We start from the raw sequence: 23,937 nt of genomic DNA, 5'->3' as shown, positions 1-23,937 counted from the left end.
TTGAGATAATAGGACTTAAAGTTAACTTGCTCTTTTGGATTATCTAATTTGACTAGCAGTAATTTTATTGCTCCATTCTCAAATTCTAGATTCTTACATTGAACCGTTTTTCTTCAATGTCTTTGGTTTCGAAATTCCTGTCGTATTAAAAAAAAAAAAAGGAAAAGGTAAGACATTGAGAGAAGTGATTCACTTTGGATCTTGCATTTCATACATGTTGCTCAGTAGGCTAATCGTATACTGAAATCTGGGATTACTTTTCGTGCCATATTTTTAGTATAGCTGACATTGCGCCTTCATAAAATGAATAGTATTTTGAAAATTCTCAAGTTTTTATGCATTTTTTAGATAAATTGGACATTTTACAATTAGTTTAAAATGAACAAAATCGTACTGGTATTTCAGTGACCTTCAATTGTAATCTTTGCCCTGTGTGGGGTAACTTTGTGCAAGATATTGAATTAAATGGAAAACACAAAGAATGTCTCTTCTAGGGGATAGATCTACATTGTATGAACACTTAGGTTCTATATTGCTGGGAAATACTATTCTATTTGACAATAGGGAATTTGGGTAACACAATATAGGGTCTATTTAATTAAAATGACCGTACTGGTGTTGTCTTAATAGTGATTATCATAATTAAAATATTATTATTGTTATTATTATTATTATTATTATTATTATTATTATTATTATTATTATTATTATTATTATTATTAAAATATAGGTATTACTTATATAAAGCTTTCTTTGAGACACAAAGTTATCTTTCCCACAAATATTCTGATTCAGAATATCTCAAGTACTGCTTGTCGTTGGCTCATAATGCCTTCGCGAACAAAAGACACTTTTCGAGATTTACGATATACAGAGTGGACTTAAAATGTGGGGACAAACTTACGGAGATGATTCCTAACAGGAGGAGGAGCAAAAAAGGTCATATGAACATGTGTTCGAAAACGGAAGTTTTCTCTGATAGATTGCAATACTTTTTATTCATGTCTTCAGTCTCTCGCAACAGAAGTCATATCAGCATGTTTACGCTTACTTTCAGCTTAAAATAGTTTACAACGTGCACTACGGAGCTGATCTGCAACTGAAAATAAGTAACAGGATTACTATTACGAGGGACTGACGTCATGAATAACAGTACTGCCATCTTTCATGGATAACTTGCGTTTTCATATGATAAATTTATTTTAAATGCTCAATCAATATGATTTATCTATTTTCAAATTTTATTATTTGCTATTATATCTTATATAGTATAGTTACAGAATTTCCATACGATTTTGAGGAGCTGAATTCATTGGTCGTCAACTCTTCAGTTATAAAAATTCAAGTCATTTACCCAAAATAAGAATTTAAACGAATGTTGCTAATTGCTCATTTTGTAAAAGTATAACCAATTAAAAAATATAGAACGTAGGTATCCTATTGCTTCCAAAGAGACATTTTAATAGAAGCAAATTACATTCTAACCACAAATTATTATGGGTTGTTTACTGTGTACTTATTTATAATATTGTTTTATTCAATGAACGATATAATTTTAATGATGTTCAGAATTAAACCGTTATAAAATGATGTAAAATAACTGATGCAAATTCAAATGATATAATTTACAAAGTGAATGCGTTGAAGCACTTTATTAGGTTTCTAGGTGTAATATTACACATGTCAGTTATAATTACTATATTGTTGCGGGTAATTGTATATGTATATACAAAATTCATGAGTTCACGTTGTGGTTGGATGCAAATAGAATATCGTGCACAACAGTAAGCAATATAATCATGTTTTGCGATTTAAATAGCTGTGTAATGTAATATTATTGTCCTTGGGGCTACAATGTAGACTGATTGCCCTTTGCAAATCGATGAAAAGTGTTGACCGAATAATATAAAATGAAAACCTAGGAACATCTGCTAATAGCACTTTATATCACGCGTCATAACACATGGGACAATGGCACAACCGCCTTGGGAATACAGTTATGGCATAATTCGCCTATCTCCATCATCTCACCTATTAACTTGTATTAATTACGCCAACATTTGCGCTTACGAAGTTATCTCGGTTAGTTTCAAATGAAAAATGCCTTACTATAGTAACAGATGTTGCCTTGGTAGCTCAGTTGGCAGAGCATTGACTTACGACGATTGCGAACCCGGGTTCGAATCCCGATCGATAGATCAATCAATCAATTGAGTGATATCACTGGCAAGCCAGTGATGTCTGTTTTAGGGTCTTAACTATGCCCTCTTCAGGCTAGGTATACTTTGATGGTGTACATATAAATTCAGCACCATTATCTCATTGGGTTGGACGGGTGTGGTTTTTGGACTTGGGAGAATTATTTTTTTAAGGTTATGACCAGCGCTATAGGGGAGATTATTGTGGATTGATTTATATTGGGTTCAATTGGGGTTCTAGGAATTCGTGATAGGATTACAGGAGTTTGGATATTGTGGTGTTGGGAATCGGGGGTGGATTTTGAAATAATTGTTGAATAAAGCTGTGGTGTTCGGGTAAAGTGGGATAAGTCTTTTTTTTTTTTTTTTGCGCAGATAGATTTTTGTTCCCCAGATGAACACAAGTTAAATTATACAAATGAGTGTGCAAAAATCAAAAAATATTAGCAGTTGATGTGTTCTTTTTATGTAGAAAATATTTGCAACAAGGGCCCGAAAATTAATTTATCTCGAAACTCATTTTTATAACTTATCTCCCTTTACCCAAACACCACAGAAATATTATGCCCATTGCTTTGTGTACGTATTTATTATTCTTTTCATTGATATATGTATGTATAGGTTTGACTTTTGCCAGAGCATACACGATTTGCCTATTGGTGTTGTATGGCAGGTTAAATGCCCTGCGTAGTAAACTTCTTTCCGTTGATCCTAGGCTTTCAATTTGCGTAGTTCCAGCATTAGAGAACAGCTGCGAAGCGTAAAGTATTGCAGGCCTTATTACAGAAGTATATATTATTAAATTTGTACGGGATTGGGACTGGGGCGGTTGTATAATGTTGTATAATAGTCGAGTGGCTAATGATATTCTGTTCTTAATTTCGTGGATGTGGTGATTTAGTTTAAGATTTTCAGATGGTGGCGGAGTTGTATTTATGAACAATGCCAAGGTTCCTGAGCGTTTTCATCGAGATTCTGCCGTTTCCCTTCATCATTCTACTATCATTCTCCATTTCAGTATTCATTATCATGTCCATAGTATTCACTTGCTTACGTAATATATACAAGCTGGCACATAGCAAAATTAACCAAAGAATTTTCACGATACACAATGCTTAGTAATGGAACTATTCATCATTTAATAGAACTGTGAGACGAACCTAGCGGCAGAAATTGCAATGACGCTCCGAGTCGCAGTTTCGTTCTATCTATGCGCCAGCTTGTATACAAATATCACGTAAGCAACGGTTTTCACCCAGAATGGTATTGTGTGGTATAATATTGTGACTATTATGCAGATAGTGTTGCTAATCTGTGTAGATAAAAATCCCTCAAATATGTTCTATTTTTTTTTTTATTTACGTAGATTCCAATAAAAAAATCCCTGATTTCAAAATATAATTTCAAATTAAGATGAAATATTAATCTTTATTAACAAACTAAAATAACAAATAGAACACAATTAAGCGGTAAATATAAGAATTTAATAGACTATTTTTGCACTCATTGTATTGCTCTGCTACTCACTTAAACTTATTATCGGTATTTATACAGTATTACTATAAATAATCTTTCCGATTACAAATTTGAATAACTATCGTTAGGAGACACTTAGAAACATGATATTGGTATCAATGGAAAGAGAAACTCAAATATTTTTCTTATGTTGGTGAGCCTGTCGCATATTTATTCATTTCGTTGCTAGGAGACAATATAACAGAAAAATGGCTGCAAACGAAGACAGGCGGGCATTTTGTGGGCTAGATTTTCACATATCCCAGTCTGTTGTCACTATACAACGCAATTTTAGAAAAAAAATTGGCGTTGATCCACCCAGTGGGCCCAGTATCCGTAAGTGGTACGCTGATTTCAAAACGCTGCATCTGTAAGCGCAAGTCAACCGGTCGTCCATCAGTAAGTGAGGCAAATATGGAGCGTGTGAGAGAGAGTTTCACATGAAATTCACAGAAATCCACCATAAAAGCCAGTAGAGAATTAAACATCCCCCAAAAAAACAATGTTTGCATTGACCTCCACGTTCCCCCGACCTCACTCCTTGTGATTTTTTTCTGTGGGATTTTTATAAAACAACAAGTGTATCAGCCACCATTACCACTTACCATTGAGGATCTTCGTGTCCGCATCACAGAGTTCATTGCACTGGGGGATGGTCCAATGCTACAACGTGTATGGCAGGAAATTGACTACAGACTTGATGTGTGTCGTGTGACACAAGGAGCTCACATTGAGCACATGTGACTTACTTACGGTTGTGAACCAAATGTTTCTCTTTCTGTTTAATGTTTTCCAGTGAAGAAAATAAAACATTGTTGGAATTTCTGTTTCTGTTGATACCAATTTCATGTTTTCTAATTTTTGCTGATTTAAAAGTAGCATATGTGATTTAACCGAATGGATAATGAAAAATATTTCAGTTTCTCTTTCCATTGATATCAATATCATGTTTCTAAGTGTCTCCTAACGATAGTTATTCAAGTTTGTAATCAGAAAGATCATTTATAGTAACATTGTATTTTAACGTATATGGAGCCCTGCTTGAATAAAGTTGACGTTATAGGTAATAACAACTACCTCATCCCCGTTGTTGATATTTGAACAGCGTCACTACTCTGCTATATGATCGATTAACAACCCCTTCCCACACAGCCTTGGAACCTATTCGCGTTGTTGGTATTTGAACATGGGGAACCTACTCAGGTTGTTGATATTTTTGGGGGGGGGGGGAACCAACTGAAGATCAGCGAATATTTGAAATAACATTGAGCACTGCATAAAAACTTTTTTTTTTCTTTTCTAATCGTTTAAAGATTAAAAGCTTTTCGAATAAAAATAGCTGAACCGAATGTTATATATTATCATAGACGTAGGCATACTAAGAATATGCTCATATTTCTTTGCAAAAGCGTAAAAAGGACTTTTATACATTTTTATATCTCACTGTCTTTGCACGAAACACAATGTGATTGTTCATTACATTAAGTTCAAATCATTTGAAACGGTATGTCTTTGAATTCCTTTACAGCCAAGACATTCAGCAAAATTGCTGAATGTTCTTCGTCAGATGCCTCAGAGAAATGGTCCAGACGTCTTCTTCAGTTTTCCAGGCCGAAAAGGATCCGTAAGTTAATTTATTACATATTTTATATCAAATTATGTTTTTAACAGACAGCTCAAGCGGGAAGGAAGGGGTTTAGAAGTACACAATACAGCTCAAGCGGGAAGAAAGGGGTTTAGAAGTACACAGTACAGCTCAAACTGGAGAAGGGGGTTTAAAGTACACAGTACAGCTAAAGCACAGACATACCGATTGAAAACATATGCTCTGTTCTAATGCAGGAGCGGACCATGACAATACTGTTGTTTACATAAAAACGTCCAAAAAATAAACAATAATGGTTTTCTGCACAAAATCACGCGAACTTTTTTTTCTAATGCAACAGCAGTATCATTTTGAAACAAATTTCTGGCTGTGCGATTTTCGAAACGGGGTAAGAGACTTCTAGTTTCTAATAATCGTTGAGAAACTGCTACAAAAGTTCGCCGATTAGGTAACCTTCTTTGAGGAAAACATTGACGGTACATCCTTCTCGCTTCACTTGAATTACGACAACTTTCTCCATAAATTAATAACATATGATATTCCAAAACTGTAAATGACATTGTAAGTTGTTTATCGAATACCCTGTACTGAACTGCCATCCGCTCGGCAGTAGAGTTATGGACAGCGAGCTTGGCTTGAACTCAATTGACTCGTACTTACGCCTGTGCGGAGTAGTGCCTGTGAACGTTGCCACGTTTCTCATGCCAGAATATTAACAAATTTAAGCATTCATTTTTATTTAATTTCACGAAAACGTAATAGAACACACAAATATTTATTTAAACTAATATTAACTCTTTGCTAGATATATCTACTGATGTAATTCTTTTCGTAATTTTAGTAACGATATAAGCATTGCAACGCAAACAAAATAAGAGAATAAATATATTTTTTTCTGGGAAAACTATCACGTTTGGACCCTATGTTGTATGGACATTTTTGATTCTGTAGACCGTCCCCGATGACTGTTAAAAGGACGGCACTTTTACTCCTTATACCCTGTATAAACGCAAAGTCTCATATCACGTACTGTTAATTTCATTATACATAGGCCTACTACCGAGCAAAACCTGTATTATCACAAAGTTTTAAAGATGTAATATTTAATGCTGTTATGTTTTATATTTCATACTTATACAAACATTTCATTATATTGAGTGTTTTTTCCAGTTTCTGCCATGTTTTTCTGTTTCTTGTCATTTACCACCACCATTGCTCTTCCACGACCAATGATATCTGAGTGTGTTCTGCTTCCTGGTATCTACTGCCGCATTCTGCACTGACAATTTAATTATATTTGGTTATTCTTGTGTTTATCCTAGTAATGATTAGCATGCAGCTGGGGTTTATGAATTTGTGGTGACTGAAAGCAGAACACTCTGTTGATAAACCCCTCGATAGAGTATGCATACTGCCATGGCAAACAGGAGTAGTTATTGTATTAATAATCAACTTTTTTTACTCCAGGCGGTCGTACTGCCACCCCTTGCTCGGTGGCCATATGAGAATGGATTCACTTTCACCACCTGGTTTCGCCTGGATCCAATCAATTCTGTCAACATCGAGAGGGAGAAGCCTTATTTGTATTGGTACTGTAATCACTTAGAATCGCTTGCAAAATGTATTAGTTACTGGTTTAAAAAATTGAATTACGCTTATTGCATATGGTTATCTGCAGTTATGTGTGCGTAAATATTTTGACTGCAATTTAATCAGTAGCGTAGTATAGACTATACATTATTTATTACATTCTCTTATGGGTTCTGCATATGTATGACATTCATATCAACATCGACGAAGTGTACAAGGCTTAAAAGATCGCTTGTGGAAACAAGCCGGAAATGTATTTCATCACAATTTAATTCTTCATTCCAATTAATTGACATTATCATAAAATATGTAACCAAGGATATTTCATATATTAGGGTGAAAAAAGTAAATACATAATAAGCTTACTTATAAGAATAAAACGTACTCATATTTATTTCTGTAACTTTTCCGTTTAACATTTCTCGCTGATTTTTTTGTGTTAAAAATAAAAGGTAATGTGATAGTGTGAAGTATACTGGGTGTGCATTTCAAAGTGTGTCATGACGTCACTATTGTGAGTCAGCGACTTGAAGCGAGTTTCAGCTTTTATGTTAGAGAAGTTGCCTATTAATCAAGGCGTTCAATTTGAACTTGAGAACGTGTATGGTATAACTTGAACGTCGTAGCACCGGATGACGGTATGTACGGTCTGTGTGCTACCATAACCTCTTTCGAACTGTGTTTTGCGCGGCCAAGTCGTACGCAGGATATTTGTTATCATCGGTTGCGTACGGCAACATTCCACAATACAAATCAAATGCTCCGTGTCCATGTTGACCGTCGAAGTTAATGTCAACAAATACGTAAGAAATTGTCTTAACCCTCTCCCTATATCCTAACAGTAAGAAAAAAACCACCTCAGTACATGTTTCCAAACAGTTCACATTCCTGCCACTACCGGCGTTACTGTACATATCAGTAAGTACTCTTCAGAATGAACTCCGTACTTGCTATGCAACTTCTCTGACACATAGGTAATACACCTCTGCGGAAGTGTAGGAAGATTGAATTCTTTAGGCTCATTGACTAGCCATATGACGGCATACAGCGAGCCATGACACACTTTGAACTGAACATCCAGTAGTGCTCTGCCTTGAATTAATAGCATTTATGGATGAATATAAGTATTGCATAATAGTTATGACTAATTAGTAAGAACATAGCTCTTCCTAGTACATTCTTCTTGTTTATTTTAAAACTGCGGTATTACTTAAACAATAATAAAATAAAGCTATCTACAAACTAAAAAAAAAAAAAAAAAAAAAAATATGCTACATGGTAGAGTTAATAGTTACATGGATCAGCGGCTACGTGGCGCTGTTGTGCATGAATTCCTCCAGACGTACAGGTTTCTTTATTTTACTGTGTAGTGACCAAATCCATCTTACACGTTTGAATAGCATGCAACATCTTTCATACTCCTTCAGTTTCAGCATCCTGTGGTATTTTTTATATTTACTCTAATGGTAAATAAGCTTCATGAGTTTACGTCCTTTCCAACACAGCAAGTTACCACAGTTGCAATTCTAGCCCTTCGATTCATTTCGAAAGAGTTCTTTTTCAGGACAGCTACATTAGCTTTTCCCTAAATTTAAATATTAATTTCTTTCGGCCGTTGGTGACTTAATCTTGATGAGGAAAGTGACTAGTTCCCAAAAGGAAAACTTAACTCGTGTAGGACGGATCACTTAAGTCTCGGGTACAGTTTTCAATGGTAGAGGCGCTGTCCGGCCCTGTGAATAAGGATGCCGAGTTTTGTGGATTTGTGCTTTACAAGAAGCCTTCTCCCCGTTATGTGCCTTAATAGACTATGTCCTCTTGCCAACTTCATTCCTATCAATATTCTTCAAGTTCCTTCAATAGACAACTGACTTGAATGAGACAAGTGGCCAACAATCTTGGCGTTAATATACTCATTAAATGCTTCTTTCTTCCAACTTTCCCCTCTTAGGCCACCAGCATGGTTCAAAGGCTAGCTGATTTCGCATTTTGTGCCTTTGCTAGCGTACGGGTTCCAGTCCTTCTTGGCCTGATTACCTAGCTGAGGTTCTTCCGAGGTTTTATCTCAACTGTAAGGTGAATATTAGGTAATCTCATTGTGAATTCTCAGACTCATCTTCTCGAATAGCATCTCGCTATCAACAATTCAGCTGACGCTGGGGAAGCGCGCAGTTAATACAGCGTCGTTAAATAAACAATTAAAAACTTTCCCTCTGCTATTGTAGTTACACTGTTTTTTTAATAGGTTAAGTGTATACCGTACAGTTTTACCTTATTTTAAGTATTCTAATAATCGATAAAATACAGGGACATTATTTTATTTTCACTTCAATTTTTATTGTACCTGAGTTTTTTAATGTACTCACTTCCACCCCCTCTACTAGCAAACTTCTAACCGTTCTCCACACAGAACCAAGGCCGCGTATGCAGTCAAATATAATAAACAGTACTGAGTTAGTGAGTATAGTTCGTTTCAGAAATATGTTCGCGTTTTCCAGTGGCGAAAGAGCTTTCAGTATTGAATCGTATTTTCGCACAGGTACTGTCGTCCGTTTGCCTACGTCGCATCCCAGTTTCCCCCACCCGCTTCTGCTCGCCCCTCTGTAAAGGCTAGTGGCTGGGCTGTCTTAGCTCTTCTCTGAAAACATTAATTTCTGTTAGGAATTGGACGTCTACGTAATATATAACTGTTTAAAATAACTTAAATAAAAGGGCCTCGTTAAGTAATTAACTGTCACGTAATTTCCCCCCTTTCTACGACCTGCGAAAAAACCACTTGGGCGGACAGTAGATGGCATGTCTGAGTTATTTTATCTTTTGAGATCGAGCAGAAGTGAAGATTGAATTAACAGTAAGTAAGGTACTCTTTTATAGAGTAGGTACAGAATTATTTCAACATGATTTACTAGTACGAAGGACAAAACTGGTAATTGGAATTAGGTACAATAGTTTATAGTGCGATAATATGCACAAAAGAACTGAAGTCTGTATCGAAATGAACGGTCACCATTTTAAAAAATGTGTTTAAATATCCATATTATGATTACGTTTCAATTTAACTTCATTCTCTATATTGTACGCTAATGTGCTGTAGACAGTATAATATACACTGCATAATGAATACGTCCGAATGGCTAACTCAGTTCGTGAGTAAAAACACTTATTGTTAATACTGTACTGTATTTTGATTAAACAAAAACCTAATGAAAATTATCAAACTCAGAATCTCGATATTTCCAAGTTTACGTAAATGGATTAACTTCTTTTCTTCCCTCCTATACCTAGTAAAGTGATTTGTTTGTTCTTTACGCCAATATCATCGAACTCCAGTCGTGGAAGGGGGTAGCAAACGGTGTTTCCCGTTCTCAACCGTTAATCCAAAGGTATAGCCAGGTTAATATTAGAAATGTTAGTAAAAATGAAATGATGTCCCTGTAGATTCTTATTGGTAATATTGTTTTTACAATAGAGTCACTGTTATTTTAAGATAAATTCAAGTAACTTTAAATTAAAGGAGTGAATTATATGAGCAAATATTGGATTAAATAATGAGTAGAATTGTATTAATTTTTCTGAATATACTTGACACTTTGTAATTGTTCTGTTGAAGTTACAAGAACAATATTTGTCTTGTTTTCCACAGCTTTAAGACCAGCAAAGGAGTGGGCTACTCGGCACACTTTGTTGGAAACTGCCTCGTGTTAACATCAATGAAAGTAAAGGGGAAAGGTTTCCAACACTGTGTCAAATACGAGTTTCAACCCAGAAAGGTGTGTCCATAAATAATATAAATATGTTATCTTGATTCTTATTATTTATTGACTTGAAACTATAAAATCAATTGCATTGATTATTCGGAATTAATTTTTAGAGATATTTCCCCTATAAAATATTAAAAATAATGAATGTATGAAAAGAGCTTGGAAATTCTTTATTGATCCATTATAATTTCTAACTTTGTTTTTATGTGTTATATGCTCTTGGATTTTATCATATTATTGTTCCATAATTCAGACTTATGCATCATTTTAGTAACTAAAAAAAAAAACCAATGTTTTTAAACTTTTTGGAAGTTGTTTTCAGTAATAATGAAAATACTAACCTGTGCAATCATTGTTTTATTTTTTCAGTGGTACATGATCGCTATTGTGTACATCTACAATAGGTGGACGAAAAGTGAAATCAAATGTCTTGTAAATGGGCAGCTCGCTTCTAGTACAGAAATGGCCTGGTTTGTTTCAACTAACGATGTAAGTACATAAACAAATTGCCAGACATGATAATAGCCAACATCGAAATAAATCTTATAATATGACGCAAACAGTTATTGCTATTTTCATTACAATTACTACTACTACTATTTAATGGCGTTGCACTGCAAGCCGGAAGGCCGCAGGTTCGATTCTTGATAGTATAAATATTGGATTTTCTCTGTTGAATCTATTATTATGGGACTGAGGTTTACTCATGCTCTAACAGAAATGAATACCAGGAGTATTTCCTGACAAGTAAAGGCGACAAACATGTAGGACTGACATCCCTAGGCCTACTGGTAATAATGCCGATTGTTTGTAAAATGTGGAAGCCTTAATGTCCTGCTATCCTGTGGACCTCAGTAGTCTCTAATAGGAATAACTTGATTTTACCTTTACTAGTCTATTACTACCACCACCACTACTACTACTACTACTACTACTACTACTACTACTACTACTACTACTACTACTACTATTATTCTACTAATACTACCACCACTAATTTTGCTACTCTACTATCACCACCACCACTACTGCCACTTCTGCCAATGCCATCACAGCCACCAGTTTTAGAAATATGGACATTGCATAAAAACAAATGAAACTCAAACAAGCATCAGATAGAAGACAAGAATATACAATAAAATTTTCCATAAGAACAATAATGGTGTGGAACTAAAGTCGCACAATATTGATGTAGAACTAAAGTCGCCCACAATGAACAGAGGGGCAAATTCTAAATAAATCTTTAAGACGCAACAGTCTAAAGAACCAAGTGTTTATTATTATTATTATTATTATTATTATTATTATTATTATTATTATTATTATTATTATCGGAGCACAATGGACTGGACCTTTCATGTGAGAGTTCCAGGATTCGATTCCAGGGGTAGGTTATCCTGACTTCGGTTCTTCGAGGTAACCATAGTGATCATAGTAAGCAACACAGTTTTGACAGCCATGCCGAAGTTCAAACATTAAAAATACGGAATTGTTCTGTCACTACATTTTATAATGTTTCAAGGGCTTACGATGTGGTAACCTTAATTACTGTGTTATTTCGATTAATGATTAAAATTTTGTTACCTACAAGCAAAAGAAATAGAATATAATATGAATAAAATGGAAAGAATAAAGAAGTGTAATTGAATTAATTTTATATGTATTATTATCGTGAAACTTGTTAATATTTTGTTAACACTTTGAGGGAAATGTTTGCAGTGCTTCAGCCTTTAAAAGCTTAAAGTGGCTACAAATAAATTAACCTATCTGATCACTGTTACTCCTCTCATGAAGTTTCACAAGCCGCCACTACTAGCTTTACTTATGGCTTAGTTAATGTTTTATATTTTCTTTTCAGCCCTTTGATAAATGTTATATTGGTGCAACACCGGAATTGGACGAGGAACGGGTATTTTGTGGCCAGATGTCGGCTATATATTTATTCAGCGAAGCACTCACGACACACCAAATCTGTGCTATGCATAGGTTAGGTCCCGGATACAAAGTAAGTGCTACACAGATGATAATTTTAAGAAATAATCATATAATTTTTAATGTACTTTGTGAGGTGACGAGGAAAGGGATGGGGGATGAAATAAAATTGTAGTCCTACTATACGGAGTCTATCTTGGATGAAGAAAATTCATTTGTTTTTCCTGATACTAAGTGAACTGTATATGAAATCGAAGTGCTCAGTTAATTTTCAGAACTGTGATTATGGTATTCCTTATGTAACATTCTCTATTAGATGGACAAGTGAGTGTAATTAGGTTATGTAATTTTCACATAATTTTGTTGCTTGTCTATGCTTGAATTGATTTATGTTTCGTAATTTTACAGTGGGCCTTGTATGAACTTTTTATAGTTAAATAGCAATGACTGCAACTGAATTATGTGTTTTATTAGTACGCCATATTAGGGTGTTGTAAGAATCTTAAGTTTTAACAAAGTGCATTGACCCATATTATGATTAGTTTTCAGTGTTTCTCAAATTAATCAACTTTTTATGCTTTGTATCTCTACGTATTCATTGTAATTTAAAAATTTGCAGAAGTACCTACTTCGAAGAACACAATTCCTCACTTTTCTGAGTCTTAAATTATTTGCCATAATGTGATTATGCCTTGATTAAAATTACTCCGTACTTGACAGTTCTTTGGGACGAGTTGCCATGGCAAAGCAGTCTTATTACAGGTCTTATCAACTAATCCGAAACCATGACGTCACGCATCAAGTCGTATACTGTACCTACTTGCTAGTTGATATCATAGGCGAATTCTCCGGGCTAGCTTAGCATGCGGAAAATGCATGAACAATAAATATAAAAGAAAAAGTTTTGACTACCAATATGATTATTTTATTTGAGAACAAAAATTCCAATAATTATTATGCTAACACATTAACTCCTTCATTGATTATTGCTGTAGTTCAACAGCTAGTCATTTCGCCAGTCAGTAAGATGCTTGCGGGAACTTGATCGGTTGCTCTCGTGAAGGTTTTTTTTTTTTTTTTTTTTTTTTTGCGGCTAACACGTGAGCATGCTTGACTCCATTCTAAGGCTTTTACGCGGCAGTATTTTTTATAAGAGCTTGCGGAACCCACTCAGCAAGCAGTGTATGGCTTCGAAGTGTACGTTCTTTCTAAGTTGTGAATTGTGAGTTAAGTGTGTGATCGTAATTAGTGTGCTTATTATGGAAAGTGAAAAGTTTTGTAAAATAAATGACATGTTACTGAAACCGTTTTCTAGCAGAAGTATAGCTGCGAAAAACGAAATCCTGAAAAAAAGATAGACCATGTCCCTAGATTTCAAATGTCACTTCTGAGCATGAAGACAAGAATGGAAAGTAGGCCTATAGCCTACGACATTTTAAGGTATTTCAATATGCAAATATACCTTTGTTAGCTGCACCTAAAAAAATTAAATAAACTTTTCTGCTGGTCTTGCTTGTCATTTTCAACAGATAATGGTGTGTGATATAAAAATTGGTTCGGAAATTAGAATTGTTTTTCTGTAGATGTGAGCAGGATGAGAAGTCTGTAAATTTCCTTAAATGTTTTGTCAGCCTGAATAGCATTGGAAGGACAAGAATCGATTACCAACCTAATGAGCATCAAAGAATTATTAGCTATCAAATGCATAATAAAAAATTCGTGAAAAACTGTTATATTTTTAAATGGCTGATTGATGTATTTTTGCTGGGAATGCAGGAATTGCCCTTTCGTGGCCATAACAAGTCAGATACTTCTCATAACAAAGGAAACTGGGTCATTACATGCAAAAAAGTATGTTTTTGAACCATGATGTCTCAAAAGTAAAAAATATTGTAGTAGGTTATTTTGTGTGTTCTAAATATGTATTTCAAACAATACTATTATATCTTTCATAGTTTGGCAGCAATCATAATTTAAAATATTGGTTTAACAAAGAACACGGTTTCATTCATCATTCATTGAAGTTTTCTTACTATGTAAAGGAAGATGGAAAAGTGATTTCGATGCAATTCGAGAAAGGAAAGCCTCGTTTATAAATGCCCTTAAAATGAAAAAAATATATATAATTTTTTAATAGTTATCCACCGTAAAATAATTTAAAAAAATATAGAACACAAAATGCAATTATTTTTACAGACGAAAAAGCATATGTTTAATTCTTTAGGGTATATTGATTCCACTGTGAAACTTTCAGAAAGTTGACTTAAATATCATGTCAGTTTTTAATCAAAATAATTCACCGGAACAAAGGAGCTCAGCAGGTAGGCTCTTCCGTCGTACAGAATGTTATGCGATCAAGGTCAGGGAGACGGACGTTTGAGATTACTCATCGTTATGAAGTCTCGCCACACATAGCAAGCGATTTTCAACCGTCTGAACAAAAATTAATAATTTTATTAATTTAATTATTCACAGGTTTTTTTAGATAAAGTCATAAAACTTGGGAGATGGATTAGGAATAAGGTTTTCTTTAATGCGAATGATTCATTGGCATGAATTTAATTGGTTGCATTCGAACATAAAACTATTTATTTTTTTCAATGAGGTGTTTTTATGAGCATGCCTTAATATTATTCGGATTAGTCTTTAAGGTATTAAAATATGGTTATTCAGGTTTACAGTGGCGTCTGTTTAGTTTCGATGACACTTCATATAGGGTGTCTAGAATATTTTAAATGATGGATAACATGTAACTGCCACCCATTTTTCAGTCATCCGTATGACTAAAATATTAATGATATGGTGTCATAGTTGGCAGTTTAATTTATTTTCATAATAACATTATTTTATTAAAAGCCCAAAAAAATTCATGACATCCCTGACATATTCTTAAAATTTTGTATGGAATGACCCAACTACATAGAACTTCCGGATTACCTGTACTTAGTCTGTATGATCCACTATTAGAAAACCATTTAAAAGAACACAGTTTTCCAGGGCACTTCTTTCGCAATCCAAAATGATTTGATTGCATCCATCTCTTCTGTAGGCTACTTACAGACGAAATAAAGTAGGAGTTCGAGCAGACTGACCTTTTAGCATTGATTTTGGATGAAACTTCCGACGTAATAAACAAATCACAACTCTTAATTGTTTTTCGTTTCGTTGATCAGAGTGAGTAGGCTCAGGAAAGAATCCTCCTCTTCACTGATAATAGTACGGTTTATTTAGAACATGTTAAAATTGTTCTGAATGATTTCAACTGCGGTATCAAACTTATTGCTCAAACCTATGATGACACTGCAGTAATGTAGGGACAATTTAACAATTTAAATATTAAAGTGTCAATTGAGAAATCTTTACTTAATGACTTAAAATTTCGATCGATATTTTAAGAGAGGATACACAAGTTTATTGAGAACAACAGGAGGGCAGACTTTAGCTTCAAGTGAAAGATTACTACGATGATTCATCACCTTCAGTTAGACTAACTACTCCATAACACGAATAATTTCAAGGAAAAATTGTTCCGGAGCTAGGCATCGAACCCGGGACCTTTGGCTGAGCGTGCCAACGCTCTACCGACTGAGCTACCCAGGGACTCTACCAGACCCCAGCTCAATAGTTCCCTTTTATATCTATATACTTCAAATGGGTTGACAAGATGTCAGAGACCCCAACATTGAGTGCACACTTTCTGTGTGACTTAAATTTGTTGTTTTTCTGTTAACGAACACTAACGTGTATTATACAAATCTGACTTTCAGGCATAGCTCCCTATAAAGCAGACTTGAATAATTTCAAAGGAAAATTGTTCTGGAGCTAGGCATCGAACCAGGGACCTTAGGGTGTGCGTGCCAATGCTCTACCGACTGAGTTACCAGGAACTCTACCAGACCCCGGCTCAATTTGACGTGCGGCCCCGGAATAATTTTTCCCCTGAAATTATTCAAGTGTTTTTTACAGGGAGCTATACCTGAAAGCCAGATTTGTATAATTACTTAATAGCACATTTGCAAGTAAGCTTTATATTTCAGTTACATTAATTTCATGTTTCTTGTGTGTATAGATAATCTCTTAGAATGTGTAATAGGCTTTATAATAGTGGATACTTATTTTTTATTCACATCAGAAATAAATATTGTGATTATATTGTTTGGGGATAGAGATATTATTATAATTTAAGCATACCCAAAAATTTTGGTCATGATTGGCTCTTGGTTGTTTTGTTTACATTCTACAAGTTCACGTGTACCTTCGCTTTGTGTATCTTTTTGTATTTTTTCTCGTGATTTCTGCATTTTTACATAGGTAGGCCTACATGTTTCTGAGTGTATGTGGAGGATCACAATATCGAAAGAAAATAGTGAAAAAATGGGGAAATGTATGCCTGCTAAGAAGCGTAAAGAAATTTAAAAAAGGAATATTGGATAAGGTTTCCAAAGCAGGAGTACAGACATGAAATGAGTATTTATTCTATGTGGGCATATTTTGAAAGGAACGGAAAAACAACGATCCATTAATATGCACTAATAAAGCAGTGCAAAGAATAGCAACCTCATTTACTATTAACACTGAAAAATAAGAATAACGAATAAAAGAAAAGATTGGCATATTCAGACCGGGAACTCCATAAGAGAAACCAATAAGGAATGTGGATTCTTTTTGCAGTATTCGAAATTGCCAGTCTGTAATGGAGAAGATAATAGGAAATTGACAGTCAGTTCTTACTGATTTTTATATAGCAGCTGCATGAACATTTGTTCATTCCCATATTTTACTGATTATAATTAAAAAATCGTATATACGAAATTAAATAAAATTCGAAATGAAAGGGCTTTCTGTGATCTGTTGTATGCAAATGTTGATAATGACATGTGTGTTGAATTGACATAATTATGTGTTAATGTATTGTGCTTTACTATTTGATAATGCTACTTTGAACTTTCAAGTACGGACTAATTTTAATCGAGGCATAATTACAACTCACTCAGGCTAGGGAGATTCCAGGAATGTCTTTATTTGTCATATTTTCGTGGAATTGGACACAATGCATCTTAATAAAATTAAGTACAAAGTTATTAAAATTTTTATTGTTCTATTCTTTTGTTAAATTTTTTTAATGATCTGACAATTATTTAATAAAATTTAGTTTTTCATTAATTGTTCTTTTTATTTTTTATTTTTTTATTATTATTTTATTTATTTATTTATTTTTTTTACGTTTGAAGGCGATTTTTAGTTCTTGTTAAAACTGTGTAATTGTCTGTTTAGTGGACATTTGTGAATACCAGTACTGTAAATAAAGCAAGCAGTACAACATCTGTTCAGAATTCTCACCAATTATGTTACAGTTTAATTCCTCTGTGATTTGAATTCATTGGAAACAAACAAACAATTTCATGAGAATGTACACATGTTAGATTTATTTTCACTGCCATGATAAGAAACATAATTAAGTCTAGCCTGAAATTGATTTATTTTCCATCTCTCATGACATAATTCTTGCTCAAAGTCATGGTCATTTCCAAACTGTGATTTGAGAAACACTAACTTAGAGTATTTGTTAGCTCTAGATTGAAGGTTCTGATTATTATATCCATTTTAAAATAATATAGAATTTTTATGAAACATTATTTTTTTATATAAATTATCGCCAACTTTGATGATCCTATATGTCGTAGATTTAGTAAACTGCTATTCTAAAACATTATTTCGAATTGTTAACTTTTTTGGAATGATAATAGATGCTAGTGCTGCTAAAGGGCTGTTACATCTATGTGGTTTAACTTAAGACTGTGTTTGTTGCTGCAGTGTCAGTTTCGGTTTGACAATGAGTGCAACCTTAACCTGCCCGACAATCACAAACGGGTGAGTGAGACGCCACAGTCGCCACAGCAGCCCTGCATGCCGGACCAGGCTTTGCTGTCTGTAAGCTTGCTTCGTTTATTTCATTTTAGTTTAATTTCACTTGCTAATCCACTTTATGTTAAGATTTTGTTTCAGAATTCTGTAAATGTATGTTACCTCACTACGTATTTTAGTTTTGTGAAGGATTCTTTGAGTTCTTGGGAGAGGTGAAAGTTAATCGCAGTTGTAGGAAATGCTTTTATAAATTTTTGCAATTTGTACAAGAACAGTACATCCAGACAGAAGAAACTTTTCTTGTAATACACTTCAGCATAACCTGACAACACTCAGTTTATATTCTGTTATACTCCCTCCGTTCCAAAATATGATATAGTAACAAACAAAACAATTTTGATTATTACGCATGTGTGCACGAAATGTTTCGCGGTATGGTATTTGGTTAAACGAGCATTGAGTGACTTCTTTTCCTTTTGCGGATATATACATCTTCAGCTGTCGTACATGTCGTACCAACATAACTTACGAAACATTACGAACGTTTCACGCTAGTTTGCAATATACCAGCGGGATAGAAATTCGGCCATTTTCATACCTCAGGGAAGTGTGTAGGGGTAAGAAAATGGAGTGTTATGACAGGTTAGGTTAGTTTAGACTTTAATTATGTTTTACGTACTTATCTGTGACAGGTTAGGTTACGGTAGTTTAGGGTCTTGTTATGCCTTGTATAGGTAAATCTGTGATAGGTTAGGTTAGGTTAGTTTCGGATTTTAGTGACAGGTTAGGTTAGGTTAGGTTAGGTTTTTATTATGCTTTGCATATACGAAAGTGTGACAGATTAGGTTAGGATAGTTTAGACTTTTCTTATGCCTTGTATAGGCGAATCTGTGACAAGTTAGTTTAGGTTAGTTTAGGATTTTAGTGTTAGGTTAGGTTAGATTAGTTTAAGCTTTTATTATCAAGATGAATGTGAAAGCGATTGAGTGTGGCGCTCTTGAACAGGTAGTGTTTTTTTGTTTTCTATGTTGGCAGTTCAAGTCAGTCGGTGTCTATTTCAAATTCAGCGGAAGTCACTCAATACTCGTTTCACTTGGTATTCTGTTCAGTAGTGAAGGGACTATCAGACAGTGCAGTTGTGAATGTTTCTAATTTTCTGTAGTGCATCAAACTATAATATTTAAATAGTTCTTTATGAACAGAAATCAAATGGGCACCTGCTGTGGTGTTCCTGTTGCAGAAAACGTAACACCAACCCAGTCAATTTTGCATAGAACATCTAAAGCTCAACAGTAGTACAAAAATGGGTTGTAATTTATTCCAGTTTTTATGTAAATTGGCCTCTCTCAGAACAATGTTTGTTTTTGTTTTATTAATTTGTCTTCACACATAATGAAATGTACCTAATTTTTATGATTTTCTTATGATATTTATCAAATAAATATCTAAAAGATGTATTAAAGTTAAATTATATTACTGAGAACTTTAACAAATGTATACCATATTTTGGAACAGAATTAATTACATCTTTCTATACCATATTTTGGAACAGAGGGAGTAGGCCTACATTGAAAGTTATACTGTAAATCATACAGAATTATTTTATTGTTCATCTGTTCTAGAAATTATTATTTACACGTATAGGTGACAGTCTTATCAATTGGTAACCGGCTTCTCTAAAACGAAGTTACCACGTATTACATATTTAAAAATTACTGCCCGAAATTTGAAAATCCACTTAAATTCTCAAGATCAGTTAAAAACTATGATTAAAAAAAACAACATAATTAGCTGTAGCATGCCTACAGAATGAAATAATAACAGAGATGACATGTAAGCTAAGCACAGAAAAGAGAGTTGAGTGTTCATAGGAAGATGCGGAAGGATCATTTAGAGATGTAACAGACATTTGGGAACCTAATACTTCCGATTTTAATAATAGTAATTAGGCCTGTGTTATTATAAATATTTATGAGGAATTAGGGCCTATGACTATTTTATAAACCAATTTAGTTTAAATCTAAAAGTTAGTGGAAAATGTTTTAAGATCACTTTCATATTCATGGAACATTTTAAACCGTCTTTCATATTTAACTATTTAAAATTAATATTTAATTTATATTATGATTAAAAATCACTTTTGTGATTGGAAATCTCATTTTACTCCTTATCACAAAAAAAAAGCTGTGTGTGCCTCCAGTTACACATTACCAGAAACTACTGTATTTGTATGACATAATATTTTGCTTCTTCATTCTTGGAAACACTCTTCTAATAATTTCTGTTTAATTTTATTAGAAGTTCCAATGAATATTTCAGTCGTTCTTTGTACTAATTAAAATAATACTTAATGCGCTTATTTTCGTAAATATTTTTGTTTATTTTAATTCATACTTGTATATAATGTGGTAAGGTATATCATTCTTAATTAGCATTTGATAACTGCAGTTTTTATTATATGTATGTAATGAAAAGTTGTTTCTTCTGTGAAGTTTGTGACAGATTATATGAAACACATTAAAAATAGAGGTAAGATTTTTACGACTTGCTAACAGTAAATATACAAAATAAGTTTTACTACACAGAAGTTGACGTATTTTTTCTGGTTCAGTAAGAAAACACATTTATTCTTTTTAAATGCATGTATTCAACATTATTCTGTAAAATTTGTCATCCTGTATTTTTTATTTTTTGTTTACGCGGTAGTTGTGATGTTTTGTATTAGTTATCTTAGCATCAGTAGATATTTGTGAATGTTTTTTTGTAATGTTTTAAATTTTTAATGTAACTTTTGAAACCATTTAGTCTGTTATACTACTCGGGAGTGCATAGCTTCTCTAGTTTCTACATCCATAAGGAAGGTAGATTATTTCTGTTAACTGTAAAATACTACGAATTACCATCGTACTATATTTATTCATCTAATACATAATTTCTGAACTCACAATTTGTATAATAGCTTCAGAAATGCTGTATGATATAATGTCTCCAGATATGGTATTAAATCATTTCACTACACAGTATAACATAAATGCAAATTCCTCACTAATCTAAAACACCAACTTTCGATCGGATTGTTAAAATAATTAACAGATGTGACTTTCTCAGTAATGGTTTTACAGTTTGTTATTGTTAGAAATTAGTGGACAGAGCATTAGGGATTTGACATAGAAATAACAAATTCTGATAGCTGTCTGAATATTTGGTTGTGGTTATTTTAAGTGTATGCTAGTACAATTATCTCATTCAAAATGATTTTGTTGATACCAACAAAGTGAAACGTAATTTTTATAAATTGCGGGTAAGCAGAATGGGTTAGTGGTTTATTTTACAATGCTGTGTCAAAATCTCAAGTTATTTAGCGTCTAAATAAAATGAAGGTGATAATGCCAGTGAAATGAGTCTGGGGGTCCAGCACCGATAATTACCCAGCATTTGCTCATATTGAGTTGAGGGAAAACCCCGGAAAAAACCTCAACTAGGTAACTTGCCACGACCAGGATTCGAACCCGGGCCACCTGGTTTCGTGGTCAGATGCGCTGACCGTTACTCCACAGGTGTGGACGTAAGCAGAATGTGTTACCGGATATAAACTTTTGTTTAATTTTAGCCCTGCGCCTTGGGCCTTTGTTGTCTATACATACATGGGAAACTTTTCTCTGTAAAAATAATTATGCAAGGAAAAGTTTTTTCTATGGAATGTTTGTATATGTTCAATTTGCTCTAAAATAAATAAGAAAAATAAATTTATATGGATAGTAGTATAATATGATATTACTTTAATTGCTCTGTTCATTTTAGTTTGCATTTCTTTACATGGAAATATTTTATAAGAAGTCTTTTATTTAGTAATAGAAAGCATTTTAAATTTTATATGAATACGACCATCACAGAAAGTTTCAGTCAAGAATTTATATTATCTTCTAATATTTGAGAATGGCTGTGAAATCATTAGATAAAAGTTCAATAACGTCTATAACCAAGAAAATTTTGTCACTCCTTTTTCATATGTTACACGAACAAATTTCTCTGCAGAATATAATGTTTACGTCGTAAATAATGAGGGCGATGTGTACTGAACTAATAGCAGTGTATTTGAAATAGAATAGCAAATATCTCTTTTAAAAGGAAATGAAAATTAGAGATTTATTTCGATTTCGTCTCTATATTAGGCACATATAAAATTCTAATGGCACATATATCATTTACTTACCGATTCTTGCACTCCTGATGTACTATAGCTCAGTGCACCTGCTATGCTTAATGCACTTACCACGTAGTGACGTGTTTTGCTGAAGCACAGCTGTTAGAAATAATTAATAAAAATAAGCTTTGTGTGGATTGTCCTAGAATTAGTGTATGCATACTGTTACACCCAATTTTAGAGAATCATGCTACTGTAGTTTCCCTATTAAGTTGAGCCCTTTTTAATACTTATCTTAATGTTCCCTTAATTGTGTTTAAAATAGTTATTTGAGATACGAAAGGAAAGAACCCAGAGACAAAAGAATTCAACTTTACTAAATTTAATAGATTTTTACATTATGTTATGCAGGATAAACGCAACATTTCTCAACGAATTATTCCACTCCCGAAGAATATTGTGATTTTTTATTTTAAAATAATGGATATTGTTTTCCATTATACGTATTTTGCTATACAAAATTATATATAGTTACTAAAAATTTGCTACATGGTTTTGAAACAAAGCATTATTTACATTTTATTATTTAATGAATTATGTAAACATATTAAGAACAGTGTGTGGTTCATATGGAAGTTAATTATTAGATTTTTTCAATCTAAAAGAAATGTTTGTAATTAATTAGTTATATTGTTTTAACTATTATCTCGATTGTCAGTTTTGTTAATTCTATTCCTAAACAGCTAAATATTTTCTGAGTTTTCAGATATAAGCTATAGACTGCTTCAAAAATAGTTTAATTAATATAATTATTTTGTCTTTACTAATAAATTGGTCTTCATAGTTTAGTTGGAAATTATATTAAATCAATTCAATAAAAAAGCAATCATTTATTCTAATGTTTTATTTATTGTTTTGTGAAAATCAATTCATATGTTTATTGAGCCATTAATTTGTTAGGATTGATACCGGTAGTATATGTCATGTGCATTGAGAGATATATGATGAATTCAGGTGCTGTATGACGGAAAGCTGTCAAGTGCCATCGTGTTCATGTACAACCCCGTAGCAACAGACAGCCAGTTGTGCCTCCAATCAGCACCCAAAGGAAACGTCTCATACTTTGTCCACACGCCCCATGCACTCATGCTTCAGGTATGATAATAACATAACTTCTATGCAATAATGTTTAATTATCTTTGCACACTACTAGATAGTTTTATTTTATGGGATGAGCATAAAATAACGTGCTATAAATAATTTCATTAATTTTATAATTATTACAACCTACCTTCAGTCTGGAATTAATAGAGGAAATAAGTAAAT

At 33.4% G+C, this 23,937-nt stretch overlaps 1 protein-coding gene across 7 annotated transcripts in view; it reads left to right on the top strand.

Annotated features, from left to right (window-relative positions):
* Nucleotides 1-23,937, top strand: part of rg (A kinase anchor protein rugose) — an 809,394-nt gene that overhangs the window by 7,597 nt on the left and 777,860 nt on the right. For 5 of the 7 annotated variants that reach the window (XM_069830410.1, XM_069830436.1, XM_069830457.1 and 2 more), the window contains exons 3-9: nucleotides 5,242-5,337; nucleotides 6,787-6,908; nucleotides 10,553-10,679; nucleotides 11,040-11,159; nucleotides 12,529-12,675; nucleotides 18,417-18,533; nucleotides 23,626-23,766. In XM_069830410.1, coding sequence (XP_069686511.1) covers nucleotides 5,242-5,337; nucleotides 6,787-6,908; nucleotides 10,553-10,679; nucleotides 11,040-11,159; nucleotides 12,529-12,675; nucleotides 18,417-18,533; nucleotides 23,626-23,766 — 870 coding nt within the window. The remainder of the gene's footprint in view (nucleotides 1-5,241; nucleotides 5,338-6,786; nucleotides 6,909-10,552; nucleotides 10,680-11,039; nucleotides 11,160-12,528; nucleotides 12,676-18,416; nucleotides 18,534-23,625; nucleotides 23,767-23,937) is intronic. The other 2 variants (XM_069830427.1, XM_069830419.1) reach the window with 1 other exon arrangement.

The sequence above is a fragment of the Periplaneta americana genome, chromosome 1, assembly GCF_040183065.1.
Source record: "Periplaneta americana isolate PAMFEO1 chromosome 1, P.americana_PAMFEO1_priV1, whole genome shotgun sequence".
In the NCBI taxonomy this organism is placed as follows: domain Eukaryota; kingdom Metazoa; phylum Arthropoda; class Insecta; order Blattodea; family Blattidae; genus Periplaneta; species Periplaneta americana.
This window is presented reverse-complemented; position numbering and strand designations above follow the sequence as displayed.